At 35.5% G+C, this 13629-nt stretch overlaps 1 protein-coding gene across 1 annotated transcript; it reads left to right on the forward strand.

The window, feature by feature from the left end:
• The first annotated feature begins 4942 nt into the window (after nt 1–4942).
• LOC100617944 (olfactory receptor 2D2-like) lies at nt 4943–5869 on the forward strand. Its single transcript, XM_003339607.1, has one exon. It carries the CDS (start codon nt 4943–4945, stop codon nt 5867–5869), a length of 927 nt encoding a protein of 308 aa, XP_003339655.1.
• The last annotated feature ends 7760 nt before the right edge of the window (nt 5870–13629 follow it).

Genomic DNA, 13629 nt, shown 5'->3' on the forward strand with positions numbered 1-13629 from the left:
TAATGATTGCCTTAATTTCCTCCTCTTTGGAGGTTATGTCCTCCTTTTCATCTTTGATGCTGTTAATTTGCTTTTCTTCTTTCCTTTTTTTAATTAGATTGACCAGTACTTTGTCTATTTTATTTGTTTTTTCAAAGTACCAGCTTCTAGTCTTATTTATTAAATGAATAGTTCTATAACTTTCAATTTTATTCATTTCTCCCTTAATTTTTAGGATCTCTAGTTTGGTTTTCTTCTGGGGGGTTTTAATTTGATCGCTTTCAAGTTTTTTTATTTGCATTTCCAATTCATTGATCTCTGCCCTCCCTAGTTTGTTCATATATGTATTCAGGGATATTAATTTACCTCTGATTACTGCTTTGGCTGCATCCCAAAAAGGTTTGAAAGGATGGCTCACCATTGTCTTTTTCCTCGATAAAATTATTAATTGTTTCTATGATTTCTTCTCTAACTAAATGATTTTTGAGTATCATATTATTTCATTTCCAATTAATTTTTGATTTGGTTTTCCATATACCCTTATTGATGTTATTTTTATTGCCTTGTGATCTGAAAAGGCTGCATTTATTATTTCTACTTTTCTGCATTTGTATGCCATGTTTCTGTGACCTAGTGTATGTTCAATCTTTGTGAATGTACCATGTGGTGCTGAGAAGAAGGTGTATTCCTTTTTGTCCCTATTGATTTTTCTCCATATATTTATTAACTCTAATTTTTCTAAGATTTCATTCACTTCCTTTACCTCTTTCTTATTTATTTTTTGATTTGATTTATCTAAATTTGATAGTGTTTGGTTCAGATCTCCCACTAATATGGTTTTACTGTCTATTTCTTCCTTCAATTCTCCTAGTCTCTCCATTAGAAATTTGGGTGCTATACTATTTGGTGCATACATGTTGATTAGTGATATTTCCTCATTATCTAAAGTCCCTTTTAACAAAATATAATTACCTTCCCTCTCCCTTTTAATCATGTCTATTTTTGTTTTGGCTTTGTCAGATATCATGATTGCAACTTCTGCCTTCTTTCTATTAGTTGAGGCCCAGAAGGTCTTACTCCATCCTTTAATTCTTACCTTGTGAATGTCTACCTGCCTCATGTGTGTTTCTTGAAGACAACATATGGTAGGGTTTTGGATTCTAATCCATTCTGCTATTTGTCTACTTTTATGGGTGAGTTCATCCCATTCACGTTTAAACTTATGATTGTCACTTGTGGACTCCCTGGCATTTTGATATTCTCCCCTAATTCTGACCTTTCTTCTTTAGCTATAACCTTTTAAGCCAGTGATTTACTTTAAATCAGTCCCCCTATTCCCCTCCCTTTATATGTTTCCCTTTTTAACCCCTCCCTTTTTGTTCCCTCCCCCTTCCCCCCTCTCCTTCCCTCCCTTTTTGTGTCCCCCCTTACTCCCTTTGGTTTTCCCTTCTCCCTACCCCTGTTGGATAAGATAGAATTCAAAATCCCAATGGATCTAGATGCTCTTCACTCTCAGAGTTGATTTCACTGAGAGTTAGGTTTAAGTAAAAATTCTCTTCCTCTCCTTCTTATAGGAGTTTTCTTCTCCTCCCCTTCCCATGTGTATCTTTGTGTGGTAAAGATTATTCTCTTTAGTTTTGTTTTTATTTTTGTTTTTTTCTCTCCCCCCTTATTTCTTGGAGTATATCTTAGTACCATCAACGATTCCCGTCTCCATTTTCCTTTCAATCCCCCCCCATCTCATCTTGATGCCGCAAATGTTCCCTATGCATGATTCTTCTACTACTCTGAAGGTGCATATAATTTTTGAGAGTTACACATTACATTTTCCCCACATATTAATATATATAATTTTATATAAACATAGTTCTTATAGAAGAGAGTTTGAATACAAGAAAAAGATGACATTTTCACCTTTTCCCTTTCCTCATATTTCCCTTTTCAGGTATTTCATGCTCTTTGTTTTTCGATATCGAACTTTCCACAGAGCTCTGGTCTTTTCTTTGTAAAAACTTGGAAATCTTCTATTTTGTTGAATGCCCAAACTTTTTCCTGGAAGTATATAGTCAGTTTTGATGGAAAGTTGATTCTTGGTTGAAGACCCAGCTCTCTTGACTTTCTGAAAATCATTTTCCATTCCTTACAGTCATTCAGAGTGGAAATTGCATGGTCTTGTGTGACCCTGATTGCCATTCCTTTATATCTCAATTATCTTTTTCTGGCTTCTTGTCAGATTTTTTCTTTTGCTTGAAAGCTTTGGAATTTGGCAATTACATTCCTAGGAGTGGTCTTCTGAGGACTTAGTGTAGAGGGTGTTCTGTGTACTCTTTCAATGCCTGTATTGCCCCCTTGTTCTAGAATCTCTGGGCAGTTTTCTTTGATGATATCCTGTATTATAATGTTGAGATTATTATTTATTTCTGGTTTTTCTGGAAGGCCAATTATTCTCAGATTGTCTCTCCTTCCCCAATTTTCCAAGTTTATCACCTTGTTAGTGAGATATTTTATGTTTTCTTCTAATTTCTTGGTCTTTTGGCTTTGCTTTATTCATTCTTGCTCTTTTGCATGATCATTGTCTTCCAGTTGCCTGATTCTGACCTTTAAAGCCTGGTTTTCCTTTTCAGTGTGGTCAAACCAGTTTTGTAGTTGCATGAATTCCTTTTGCATTATTTCCCATTTTTCCTGCCAGAAGGCTTCCATCTTTTTGAAATTTTCCAATTTAAATTCTTCAAGAGCTTGTGTAGAGTTTCCATTTTTTGGAAGGTTTTGAAGCATTTGTTTGTGTTTCCTTTTCTATCTCCTCTGTATTTTATATTTTTGCTCCATAAAATGTGTCCAAAATCACCCCCTTCTTCTTGCTTTTCTTGGTGTTTGGAGGTTTTTGTACTTCTGTACTGTTTGCCATCTGTGTCAGAGTGAGGAGGATTGGCTCTTTGTGTATCTGTCTGATGATCTGAGGCTTTAGCCCCAGGCCAATTCCCCAGGTAGCTGTTCTGTCTTCCCAGGGAGGTCCAGGGTCTGTCCTCCCCTGTCTGCAGGCATTTTGGGAGTTACTGCTCTCAGTTCCCTCCCTTTGCTTCTTCGCTGCTTTATTTCCAAGATCTGGGCCTCACACAGCCCTGTCCACAAGGTATCTCAGTGGCTTTGCCGGCCCTGAGGTTTCTGTTCTTTCAGATGACCCTGCTCTCTAAGGGGGGAGGGGTTGTGGCCTCCTTGGGTTCCAAGGGCTCCTGTTGGGATTAAGTTCAGCTGGTTTGGGCCAAATGAGCCCTGAGGCAAAAAAAAAAACAACCCTCCTCTGTGGTCTGTGTTGAATGCCCTGAGGCTAGCCCAAGTTCCCAGGTTACTTTCAGGGAACACCCTTTGGAGCAACCACTTTGCCAGCCCTGAGGTTTCTGTCTTTTCAGAAGCTCTGAGGGCTCCTGATGGAATTGGTTTCAGCCGGTGCCGTAAAGCTGGAACCTCCCTTGAGACTCAGATGGAAGGACCCAGCGAGGGGGCAACAGGCTTCCCATTTCTCTCTCTGTTTCCCTGCCGTCAGTGTTGGGCGCACCGGAGACTGGCTCAGGTTGCTTTCAAGATGCGCCCTTCAGAATAGGCAACCCTAAGGTCCTTTTGCCAGCCCTGAGATTCCTGCTGCTGCTGTGGGCTCCACACTCTGGGTTGGGTGGGATGGGTCCTGGGACCTTCCTTCTGCCTACCCCTTAGATCCGAGTGTTCTAGGGTTCTGGCTTTTGGGGGGCCGTATCTTTTGATCCAGTTCCAGGAGGAGGGTCTCCCGGGTCTGTCCTGTTGTTCAGTTTGAATTTCGGTGTCCTAGGAGCATTCAGTTTGTGATCGGTAAGGAAGGGTTTTCCGAGGTCTGAACTTTTGCTGCTTCTAAGCCCCTATCTTGACCGGAAGTCGATATTTTGGTTCAATTTGTTTTCCCATATACTACTGTGTTCCTGTGAGAAAGAGCACATAATATGCAACAACGTGAACATTAACAAGACTAAATTGGGAGTCCTACACTTTAGGATTTTTAAAATTACTTGAATAAATACAGAATGGATGAGATTTGGCTTAGCTCAGAGGAAAGATCTCAGGACGTTATTTATTCATTTTACATACAATGTCAGCATAAATGAGTCAACTATAGTTAGTTAAAACTAATATATTTTAGGTTGTATTAAGCAAAATATAATTTTATTCATTCTCAAAGGAAATAAAAGATATATTGTACTCTAATAGATTGCCTAGTGAGTGTTGTGCTCAATTCTTGACCTAATATTTTGAGAAAACATTAAAAAAGGAAGCACATGTAAAGATAGGTGACCAGAATAAGTAGGAATCTCATTTTAATGTGTTTAAAAGAACAGGAAATATTTGTTCTAGATAAGAAAATTATTAGGTAGGATCTGTAAGTTTTCTTCAGATATTAGTAAGGTTGTTAGATGACAGAGATTTTGTTATTGCTTCTCTAGAAGAAATAACATATATTAATGAATAGAACTTACATAATTCAATGAGAGACTTCAGTTTCACTTATAGCATTTTCTAATAGTGCTGTGCTACAATAACTTACCTTCCTTGTGATATAGTTCATTATTTTAAATGGAAGTCTTTGATGATCACATACAAAGCCAAATATTATTTATTGAAAGTTGAACTATATAACTTTTTTTAAAGTTCTTTACTTTCATCTAAGAATCAATATGGTATATTGGTTGCAGGGCAGAAAGGTGGTAAGAGCTAAGCAATGGGGGTTAAATGACTTGCCTAGGGTCACTAGAGCTAGGAAGTGTCTGATTTGAACCCCAGAATTTGCCATCTCTAGTGCTGGCTCCCAATCCACAGAGCCACATAGCTGCCCCTGCACTAAGTAACTTTTAAGTACCTTCCCAAACAAAGGTTCTCTGCTTCTCTAGGTCACATCTCTATATGACTTATTTCTTGATTCAATTATAAAGAAGCAGAGAACATGAACCAGACCTTGGTGACTGAATTCTTCCTCCTGGGACTTTCTGATGACCCCCAGACTCAGCTGCTGCTCTTTGCACTGTTCCTGGTAGTCTACTTGGGTACCATACTTGGAAACCTGCTTCTCACATCCTTGGTTCTGCTTGACTCACAACTCCATACACCCATGTATTTTTTCCTATGTAATTTATCTCTGGCTGACTTCTGCTTCTCAACTACCATTGTTCCTCAAACTCTAATCCACATGTTATCTAGAAGGAAATTCATTTCTTTCAGAGGATGTGCTGTTCAACTGCTTTCTGTGTTGTTCTTTGGATCTACACAGTGTTCTTTATTAGGTGTGATGTCCTATGACAGGTACCTGGCCATCTGTGACCCCATGCACTATCCCCTTATCATGACACAGAAGGTATGTGGCCTCTTAGCTTTTGGGTGCTGGTCCAGTGGCCTTGTTGCATCTGTGGTTGACACTGCATATACACTACACCTCCCTTATCAAGGAGACAATCGGATTTCTCATTACTTTTGTGAGCCCCCAGCCCTTCTAGTTGTGGCATCTGCAGACACTTATAGCACAGAGATAGCCATTTTCTTAATGGGGGTGGTGATTCTTCTTTTTCCTGTATCTATGATCATGGTCTCATATACTTGTATCATAGTCTCTGTGGTCAGAATGAAGACAGCCTCAGGAAGACTCAAGGCTTTTTCCACCTGTGGCTCCCACCTCATTGTGGTCATCATTTTTTATGGATCAGCAATCATCAACTATATGACACCCAAGTCTGCTAAAGAACTAGGGAAAATTACATCTGTGTTCTATGCAGTAATAAACCCTATGCTCAACCCCCTCATATATAGCCTGAGGAACAAGGATGTAAAGAGGGCATTCAGGAATGTAGCCAACAGAAGACCAGTCTTCAGAAGCTGATTCTCTCACATATCATTGAATTTTATATTATCTGACTCTTTTCCCCTGGAAGTCTTTAATCCCCTGGAAGAACTGGCGACTCATGACTAATTTATATATATATATATATACATATATATATATATATATGTATATATATATATACTTTATTTTTTCAATTACATGGAGAAACAATTTTTGACATATATTTCTAACATTTGAAAATTCAGATTTTTCTCTTCTTCTCCCCCACCCCCACCCCCAGACAGTGAATAGTCTGATATGGGATATATTCAATATATTCAATTCATGTTTATATTATAATTCAATCATCCAATCATCCATGGAATGGTACATATTGTATACCAGTCATATCACTACATAGAAAGGAGAGATGTATAAGTGATTCATTTATTCCTGTGGAGAAATAAGTGGAATTATGCTTTCTTCAGAAGACTCAAGAAATAGTCTAATTAGTAAGCCATTATCACAGACATTGAATATTCTTCCTTGAACCTTAGGGGACAGAGAAAAATATGATGTAAACATTCTTAAGAATAAGAAGATGTTGAGGATTTCCAGGGGTGGAGCCAAGATAGCAGAGTAATATTCAGAAGCTCTGTGCCACCATGAGAATTCTCTCCAACCAAGATTAAAATATTACCACAAAACATATACAGGAATGAAAGAGCCAACAAGGAGATGGAGTGAGACAACTTTCAAGAAAAGAAAAAAAACAAAAGGTAGGCAATGAACAATTGGGATGCTAGGGTGAGAGGAGAGCAGACCAAGCAAGAAGCAAAGACCAAGGCAACAGCAAGCCACACCCTCTCATTCCACATCTGCTGTACAAGGTTCAGGAACCTATGCCCAATCTATCATTCAGATCCTGAGACCCTGCCTGAGCAAGTAAAGGTATGTCAACCCATATCCTTTGAAATTTCTAACCTGTGGAGAAGTCACCAGAGTCCCAATCCAGGGAATTCTAGTCTGGCCTTGGGACAAGGACTTAATTCACATTTTGGGGTGGATAATAGTACTAAGTACTAAGTACTGATCTTTTTGCCTAAAGCTCAGGGTGGAGCTCCAAGATAGAACAATGAAGGGTGTGCCTGATTGGATCAAGTACACAATGAGGCTAAAATCTTGAGACTAAGCCTTAGACTAGAATTTGATTAGCCCCTGTTCTGATCAAGATCAGATTAAGATCAAAAGTTTACATCTAAGCCTGAAGCAAGTCTTTAAGCTATCAGCATCTCAAGGGTCAATTGAATCAGTAGGGGAAAGGGGCTCTCAGAGCTCAGCCCTCATACCATCATATCATCCTCCCAAGGTTACCTATAATTAGATTGGGAAAATGAGCAAACAATAGAAAAGCATATAACTAAAGAATTTTATGGAGACAAAGAGAAAGATACAGACACAAAAGGGAACAGTGAAAGCAAAGGAAACACACCCAAAATCCAAAAGAAAAATATGGATTGGACACAGATTCTGGAAGAACTCAAAAAGTATTTAAAACAATTAAGAGAGGTAGAGGAACAGTGGGAAAGAGAAATGCAAATGATGCAAGGAGAAATGCAAGTGATGCAAGAAGAAAGCGGCTAATTGTAAAAGGAGAAACAAAAAGTGACAGAGGAAAATCAGGCCTTAAAAAATCAGAATTCACCATCTAGTAGCTAATGATTTCACGAGAAAACAAGAAACAACAAAGGAGAATCAAAGGAATGAAAAAATAGAGGAAAACAAGAAATATCTTACTGAAAGAACAATTGACCTAGAATATAGATCTAGGAGAGACAATTCGAGAATTATTGGACTATCTGAAAACCATAATCAAGAAAAAACCTTGTTTAACAATTACAAGAAATTATCAAAGATAACTGCCCAGAGATTCTCAAGCAAGAAAATAAAATTGAAATTGAAAGAATTAACAGATCATCTCCAGAAAGAAATCCACAAATTACAACTTCCAAGAATATAATAGCTAAATTCAAGAACCACCAAGCTAACTAAGGAAATAATATTACAAGCAGTCAGAAAGAAACCATTCAAATACCAGGGAGCTATAATCAGGATCACACAGGACCTAGTAGCTTCTATATTAAAGAATTAAAAGGCATGGAATAGGATATTCAGGAAGGTAAAAGATGTGAGTTACAACTCAGAGTCATTTATCCAGAAAAATTGATTATATTCTTTTAGGAGGAAAATGGACATTCAATAAGATATAAGATTTCCAAGCATTCCTGGGGAATAAGTCAGACCTAAACAAAAAATTTGAAGTCTAAACATGAGGCATAAGAGAAGACCAAAAAAGTGAATAAGAAAGAAAAAAAAATTTAAGGGACTCATTAAGGTCAAAGTGTTTAAAAGTCTACATGGAAAGAGGATTTCTGTAGTTATCCAAAATTACTTAGTAGTAGAGAAGATAGAAGGAATTTATTCAGAAAGAGTGTAGAGAAGTAAGCAGATTATTATCAAATGATATATATGTAAATATCATGATATGGAACAATATGTATGTATGATATGTATGCTTTTGAATGATATATATAAAAAAAACAATCAAGGACCAACAGAGGGGGTTTTACTGAGAGAAAAGGGAAGGGAGAGATAGCATGAGATAAATTATATAACATAAAGAGGCATGAAAAATCATTATAAAGAAGGGAGGATAAGGGTGGTGACAGGTAATGCTTAAACTTTACTATCAATCATGAAAGGTTCAGGGAGAGTAAAACAAATATACTTAATAGGGTATATAATTCTTTCTTACCCTATTCAGTGGGGTATAGAATTCTATCTTATCCCACAGAGAAATAGAGGGGAATAATACAAGGAAAGAGGAAGGTAATTGGAGGGAGGGGGAAATGGGGAGTGACAAAGAGAAAAATACTAGAAAGAGGGAGTAGAGTAGGATTTAAAGGGCATAATATGATGGAGAGCAAAACATAGTAATCATAATGCTGAATGTGAATGGGATGAAGTCATTCATAAAATGGAAGCGGATAGCAGAATGGATTAAAAAACAGAATCCTACTATATGTTGTTTTCAAGAAACACATTTGAGGCAGGGTGACACACAGATTCAAGGTAAAAAAGCTAGAGCAGAATTTATTTTGCATCAACTAAAGTAAAAAAAAAAAGGAAGAATTACAATCATGATACCAGACAAAGCTAAAGTAGAAGCTGATCTGATTAAAAGAGATAATGAAGGAAATTATATTTTGTTAAAGAGTACTATAAACAATGAAATAATATCATTACTAAATATTTATGCACCAAATGGCATAGCATCTAGATTTCTAAAGGAAAAATTAAAGGAGGTCAAGGAGGAAATAGATAGTAAGAGGTAGTAGTAGTATACTAACATAATAGAAGGGTATCTCAACCCTTCCCCTTTCAGAACTAGATAAATTTAACTGAAAAATAAATACGAAAGAAGGGAAGTGAATGAAATTCTAGAAAAATTAGAGTTAATATATATCTGGAGAAAACTGAATCAGAATGAAAAGGAACATAAACCCTCCTTAGCAGTACATGGTATATATATATATATATATATATATATATATATATATATATATATATATATATATATATATATATATATATATATATATATATATATATATATATATATATATAAAGATTGACAATGTGCAAGGGCATAGAAATATTGCAAATAAATGCAGAAAAGCAGAAATAATAAATATGACTTTCAGATCATAATGTGATAAAAATTATACTTAACAGGGTTCCATGGAAAGGTAATTTAAAATTAATTAGAAACTAAATAATCAAATTCTTCAAAACTAGTGGGTCAAAAAAGAAATCATAGAAATAAGTTTGAATTTCATTAAAGAGAATGACAATAAAGAGTTATCATATCAAAACCTAAGCAATACTCAGGGGAAAATTTATATCTCTGAGTGTCTATAGCAACAAAATCAAGAGGGAGGAGATCAATGAATTGGGCTTGCAACTTAAAAAATTAGAAAAACAAGAAGTTAAAAGTTCCCAGATAAAAACTAAATTGGAAATGCTAAACATTAAAGGAGAAATTTTAAAAATTTTAAAGTAAAAGAACTATTGAACTAAGAAATAAGACTAGGAGCTGGTACTTTGAAAAAAATAGATAAAGTATTGGTTAATCTAATAAAAAAAAGAAAGAACAGAATCAAATTAATAGTATCATACATGAAAAAAGTTATCTCACATCTAATGAAGAGGAAATTAAAGTAATTATTAAGAACTATTGTGTCCAATTATATGCCAATAAATATTACAATCTAGTTGAAATGGGTGAATAATTTGCAAAAATATAAAATGCCTAGATTAACTAAAGAGGAAAAAGAATACTGAAATAATCCCATCTAAGAAAAAGAAATTGAACAAACCATCAAAGAACTTCCTAAGAAAAAATCCCCAGGGTCAGATGGATTCACAAGTGAATTCTATAAAACATTTAAATAACAACTTAACTCAATACTATACAAATTATTTGACAAAATACGCAAAGAAGGAGTCTTACCAAATTCTTTTTATGACACAAATATGGAATTTATTCCAAAGCCAGGAAGACCAAAAACAGGGAAAGAAAACTACTGACCAATCTCCTTAATGAACATAGATGCAAAAATCTTAAATAGAATACAAGCAAAAAGACTCCAGCAAATTAGCATGAGGATTATTTACTATGATCAGGTGGGATTTATACCAATGTGTAATTGGAATTTGCTCCCCAGGACTCTCTTTCCCAGTATCCCACTTGTGTATTTATGCTAATGTACTAACATAGGGAAGCTATAAGTTTTGTGGGGCTCTGCCTCTCTCTCTTTTCCCAGGAAGGCGTTGGTGGAGTTTGGGTGAGAGTTGAGCAGGAGAATTTTACCCATATGTTTTTAACTTGGGCTTTCTAATTTTGTTCTTTTATTTCTACTTCAAGTGATTAGTAATAAACTTTATAAAATATAATACTTGGAGTTATTGGATATGAATTTAAATCTTATTCTAGGAATGCAAGGATGGTTTAATATTAGGAAAACCACTCATATAATTGACCATATCAATAATCAAACCAACAGAAATCACATAATTATCTCAATAAATGCAGAAAAAGCTTTTGACAGAATACAAGACTCATTCCTTTTGAAAACACTAGAAGTATTAGGAATAGAAGGGCCTTTCCTAAAAATAATAAACAGTATATATTTAAAACCATCAGCAAGTATCATCTGCAATGGGGACAAGTTAGAAACCTTCCCAATAAGATCAGGAGTGAAGCAAGGATGCCCATTATCACCTGTATTATTTAATATTGTACTAGAAACACTAGCAGTAACAATTAGAGGTAAAAGAGAAATTGAAGGGAATTAAAGTAGACAATGAGGAAACAAAACTATCACTTTTTTGCAGATGGATAATCTAAAAGGCTAGTGGAAATAATGAACAACTTTAGCAAAGTTGCAGGGTACAAGAGAAACCCACATAAATTATTAGCATTTTTATATATTTCTAACAAAATTAAGCAGCAGGGGTTAGAAAGAGAAGCATAAAATATTTAGGAATTTTTCTACCAAGATAAACACAGGAATTATATGAACACAACTACAAACCACTTTTCACACAATTAAAATTAGATCTCAATAACTGGAAAAACATTTAATGCTAATGGGTAGAATGAGTGGACATAATAAAAATGACCATCCTACCCAAATTAATCTACCTATTCAGTGTCATTCCTATAAAACAACCCAAAAACTTTTTTAAAGAATTAGAAATAATTTTAATAAAGTTCCTTGGGAAGAAAAAGAGATCATGAATATCAAGGGAAATAATGAAAAAAAAGTGAATAATGGTGGGCCTAGCAGTACCAGACCTTAAACTGTTGCATAAAGGAGTTGACATCAAAACAATATGGTACTGGATAAGAGACAGAAGGGTTGATAGATGCAATAGACTAGGGATAAATGACCTCAGCAAGCTAGTGTTTGATAAACCCAAAGATCCCAGCGTTTGGGACAAGAACTCAGTATTTGACAAAAACTGCTGGGAAAATTGGAAAACAGTACAGGGAAACTTAGGTTTTAGTTCAACATCTCACACCTTATCCAAGATAAATTCAAAATGGGTGACAAATACAGAGGAAAATTATAAGTAAATTAGGTGGACATAGAATAGTATACTTGTCAGATCTGTGGGAAAGGAAGGAATTTGAGACCAAACAAGAGATAGAGAACATTACAAATTGTAAAATGAAAGGCTTTGATTATATCAAATTAAAAAGGTTTTGTACAAACAAAACCAATGCAACCAAAATTAGAGGGAAAACAACAAACTAGAAGAATGTTTTTATAACAAAACTCTGACAAAGGTTTAATTTCCCAAATATATAAGGAACTAAGTAAAATTTACAAAAAATCAAGTCATTCTCCAGTTGATAAATGGTCAAGGGACATGAATAAGCAGTTTTCACAGGATGACATAAAAATTATCAACAAGCATATGAAAAAAGTGTTCCAAATCCTTCCTGATTAGATAAATGCAAATTAAAACAACTCTGAGGTATCACCTAACACCTAGCAGACTGTCCAGTATGGAAGCAAAGGGAAGTGATAAATGTTAGATGAGATATGGCAAAATTGGGACACTAATGGTAGAGTTGTGAATTGGTCCAAGCATTCTGGTGGGCAATTTGGAACTATGTGCAAAGGGCTTTAAAGTAACACCTATTCCTTGACCCAGCCACTGCTAGGTTGGTACTCCAAAGAGATAATAAGGAAAAAGTTACACAAACATATTTATAGCTATGCTCTTTGTGGTTGCAAAAAACTGAAAAACAATGGGCTGTCCATCAATTGGGGAATGACTGAACAAATTGTGGTATCAGATGGTGATGGAATACTATTGTGCTGAAAGGAATGATGAACTCGAAGAATCCCATATGAACTAGAAAGAACTCCAGGAATTGATGCAGAGGGAAAGGAGCAGAACCAGGAGAACATTGTAAACAGAAACTGAAATATTATGGCACAATCGAATGTTATTGACTTTTCTGCTAGTAGCAATGCAATGACCTAGGACAATCCAGAGGAACTTATGAGAAAGAATGCTATCTACATCCAGAAAAAGAACTGTGGGAACTGAAACACAGAAAAAAAGCATATGATTAGGGTTTGATGCTAAAAGATCACTCTACTGCAAATATTAATAACATGGAAATAGGTTTTGAACAATGATACATGTATAAACCAGTGGAATTACTTGTTGGTTCCAGGAGCAGAGAGAGGGAAAGAGAGAATCATGAATCATGTAAAGATGGAAAAAATTTCTAAATTAAAAAAAGATAAAAAAGAATAAGAGGTCAAGGGGGCATAGCCAAGATGGCAGAGTAAAGGAAGAGACTTGCCTGAGCTCTCCCAAACTCCCCTCGAAACAATTCTAAAATAATATCTCAAAATCAATCTTAGAGTGGCAGGACCAACAAAAGGATGAGATGAAATAATTTTCTATCTCCTTTCTATCCATAATCTTAGAAGGTTAATAGGGAAAGTCTGTCTCACTAGGGTGGGAATACAGTGCAGCTCAGTGCACCTACAAGGTGGCAACAGACCTTGGGGGTAAATGAATCAACAATGGTACTTTCCAGAGATTGCAGAGAAAAAATGTTAAGGGAATTTTACAACTAGTTAAAAGGAGAATACAGAAGATTCCTTGCTGGTGTTGAATGCAGGAGTGTGTTGTATTGCCTTTTTGTATTGTATTGTATATGTATT

Source organism: Monodelphis domestica, chromosome 1, assembly GCF_027887165.1.
Source record: "Monodelphis domestica isolate mMonDom1 chromosome 1, mMonDom1.pri, whole genome shotgun sequence".
In the NCBI taxonomy this organism is placed as follows: Eukaryota; Metazoa; Chordata; class Mammalia; order Didelphimorphia; family Didelphidae; genus Monodelphis; species Monodelphis domestica.

Excerpts from the sequence above, each read along its gene's own strand:
- LOC100617944 (XM_003339607.1), top strand. The coding sequence starts at position 4,943 with ATGAACCAGACCTTGGTGACTGAATTCTTCCTCCTGGGACTTTCTGAT.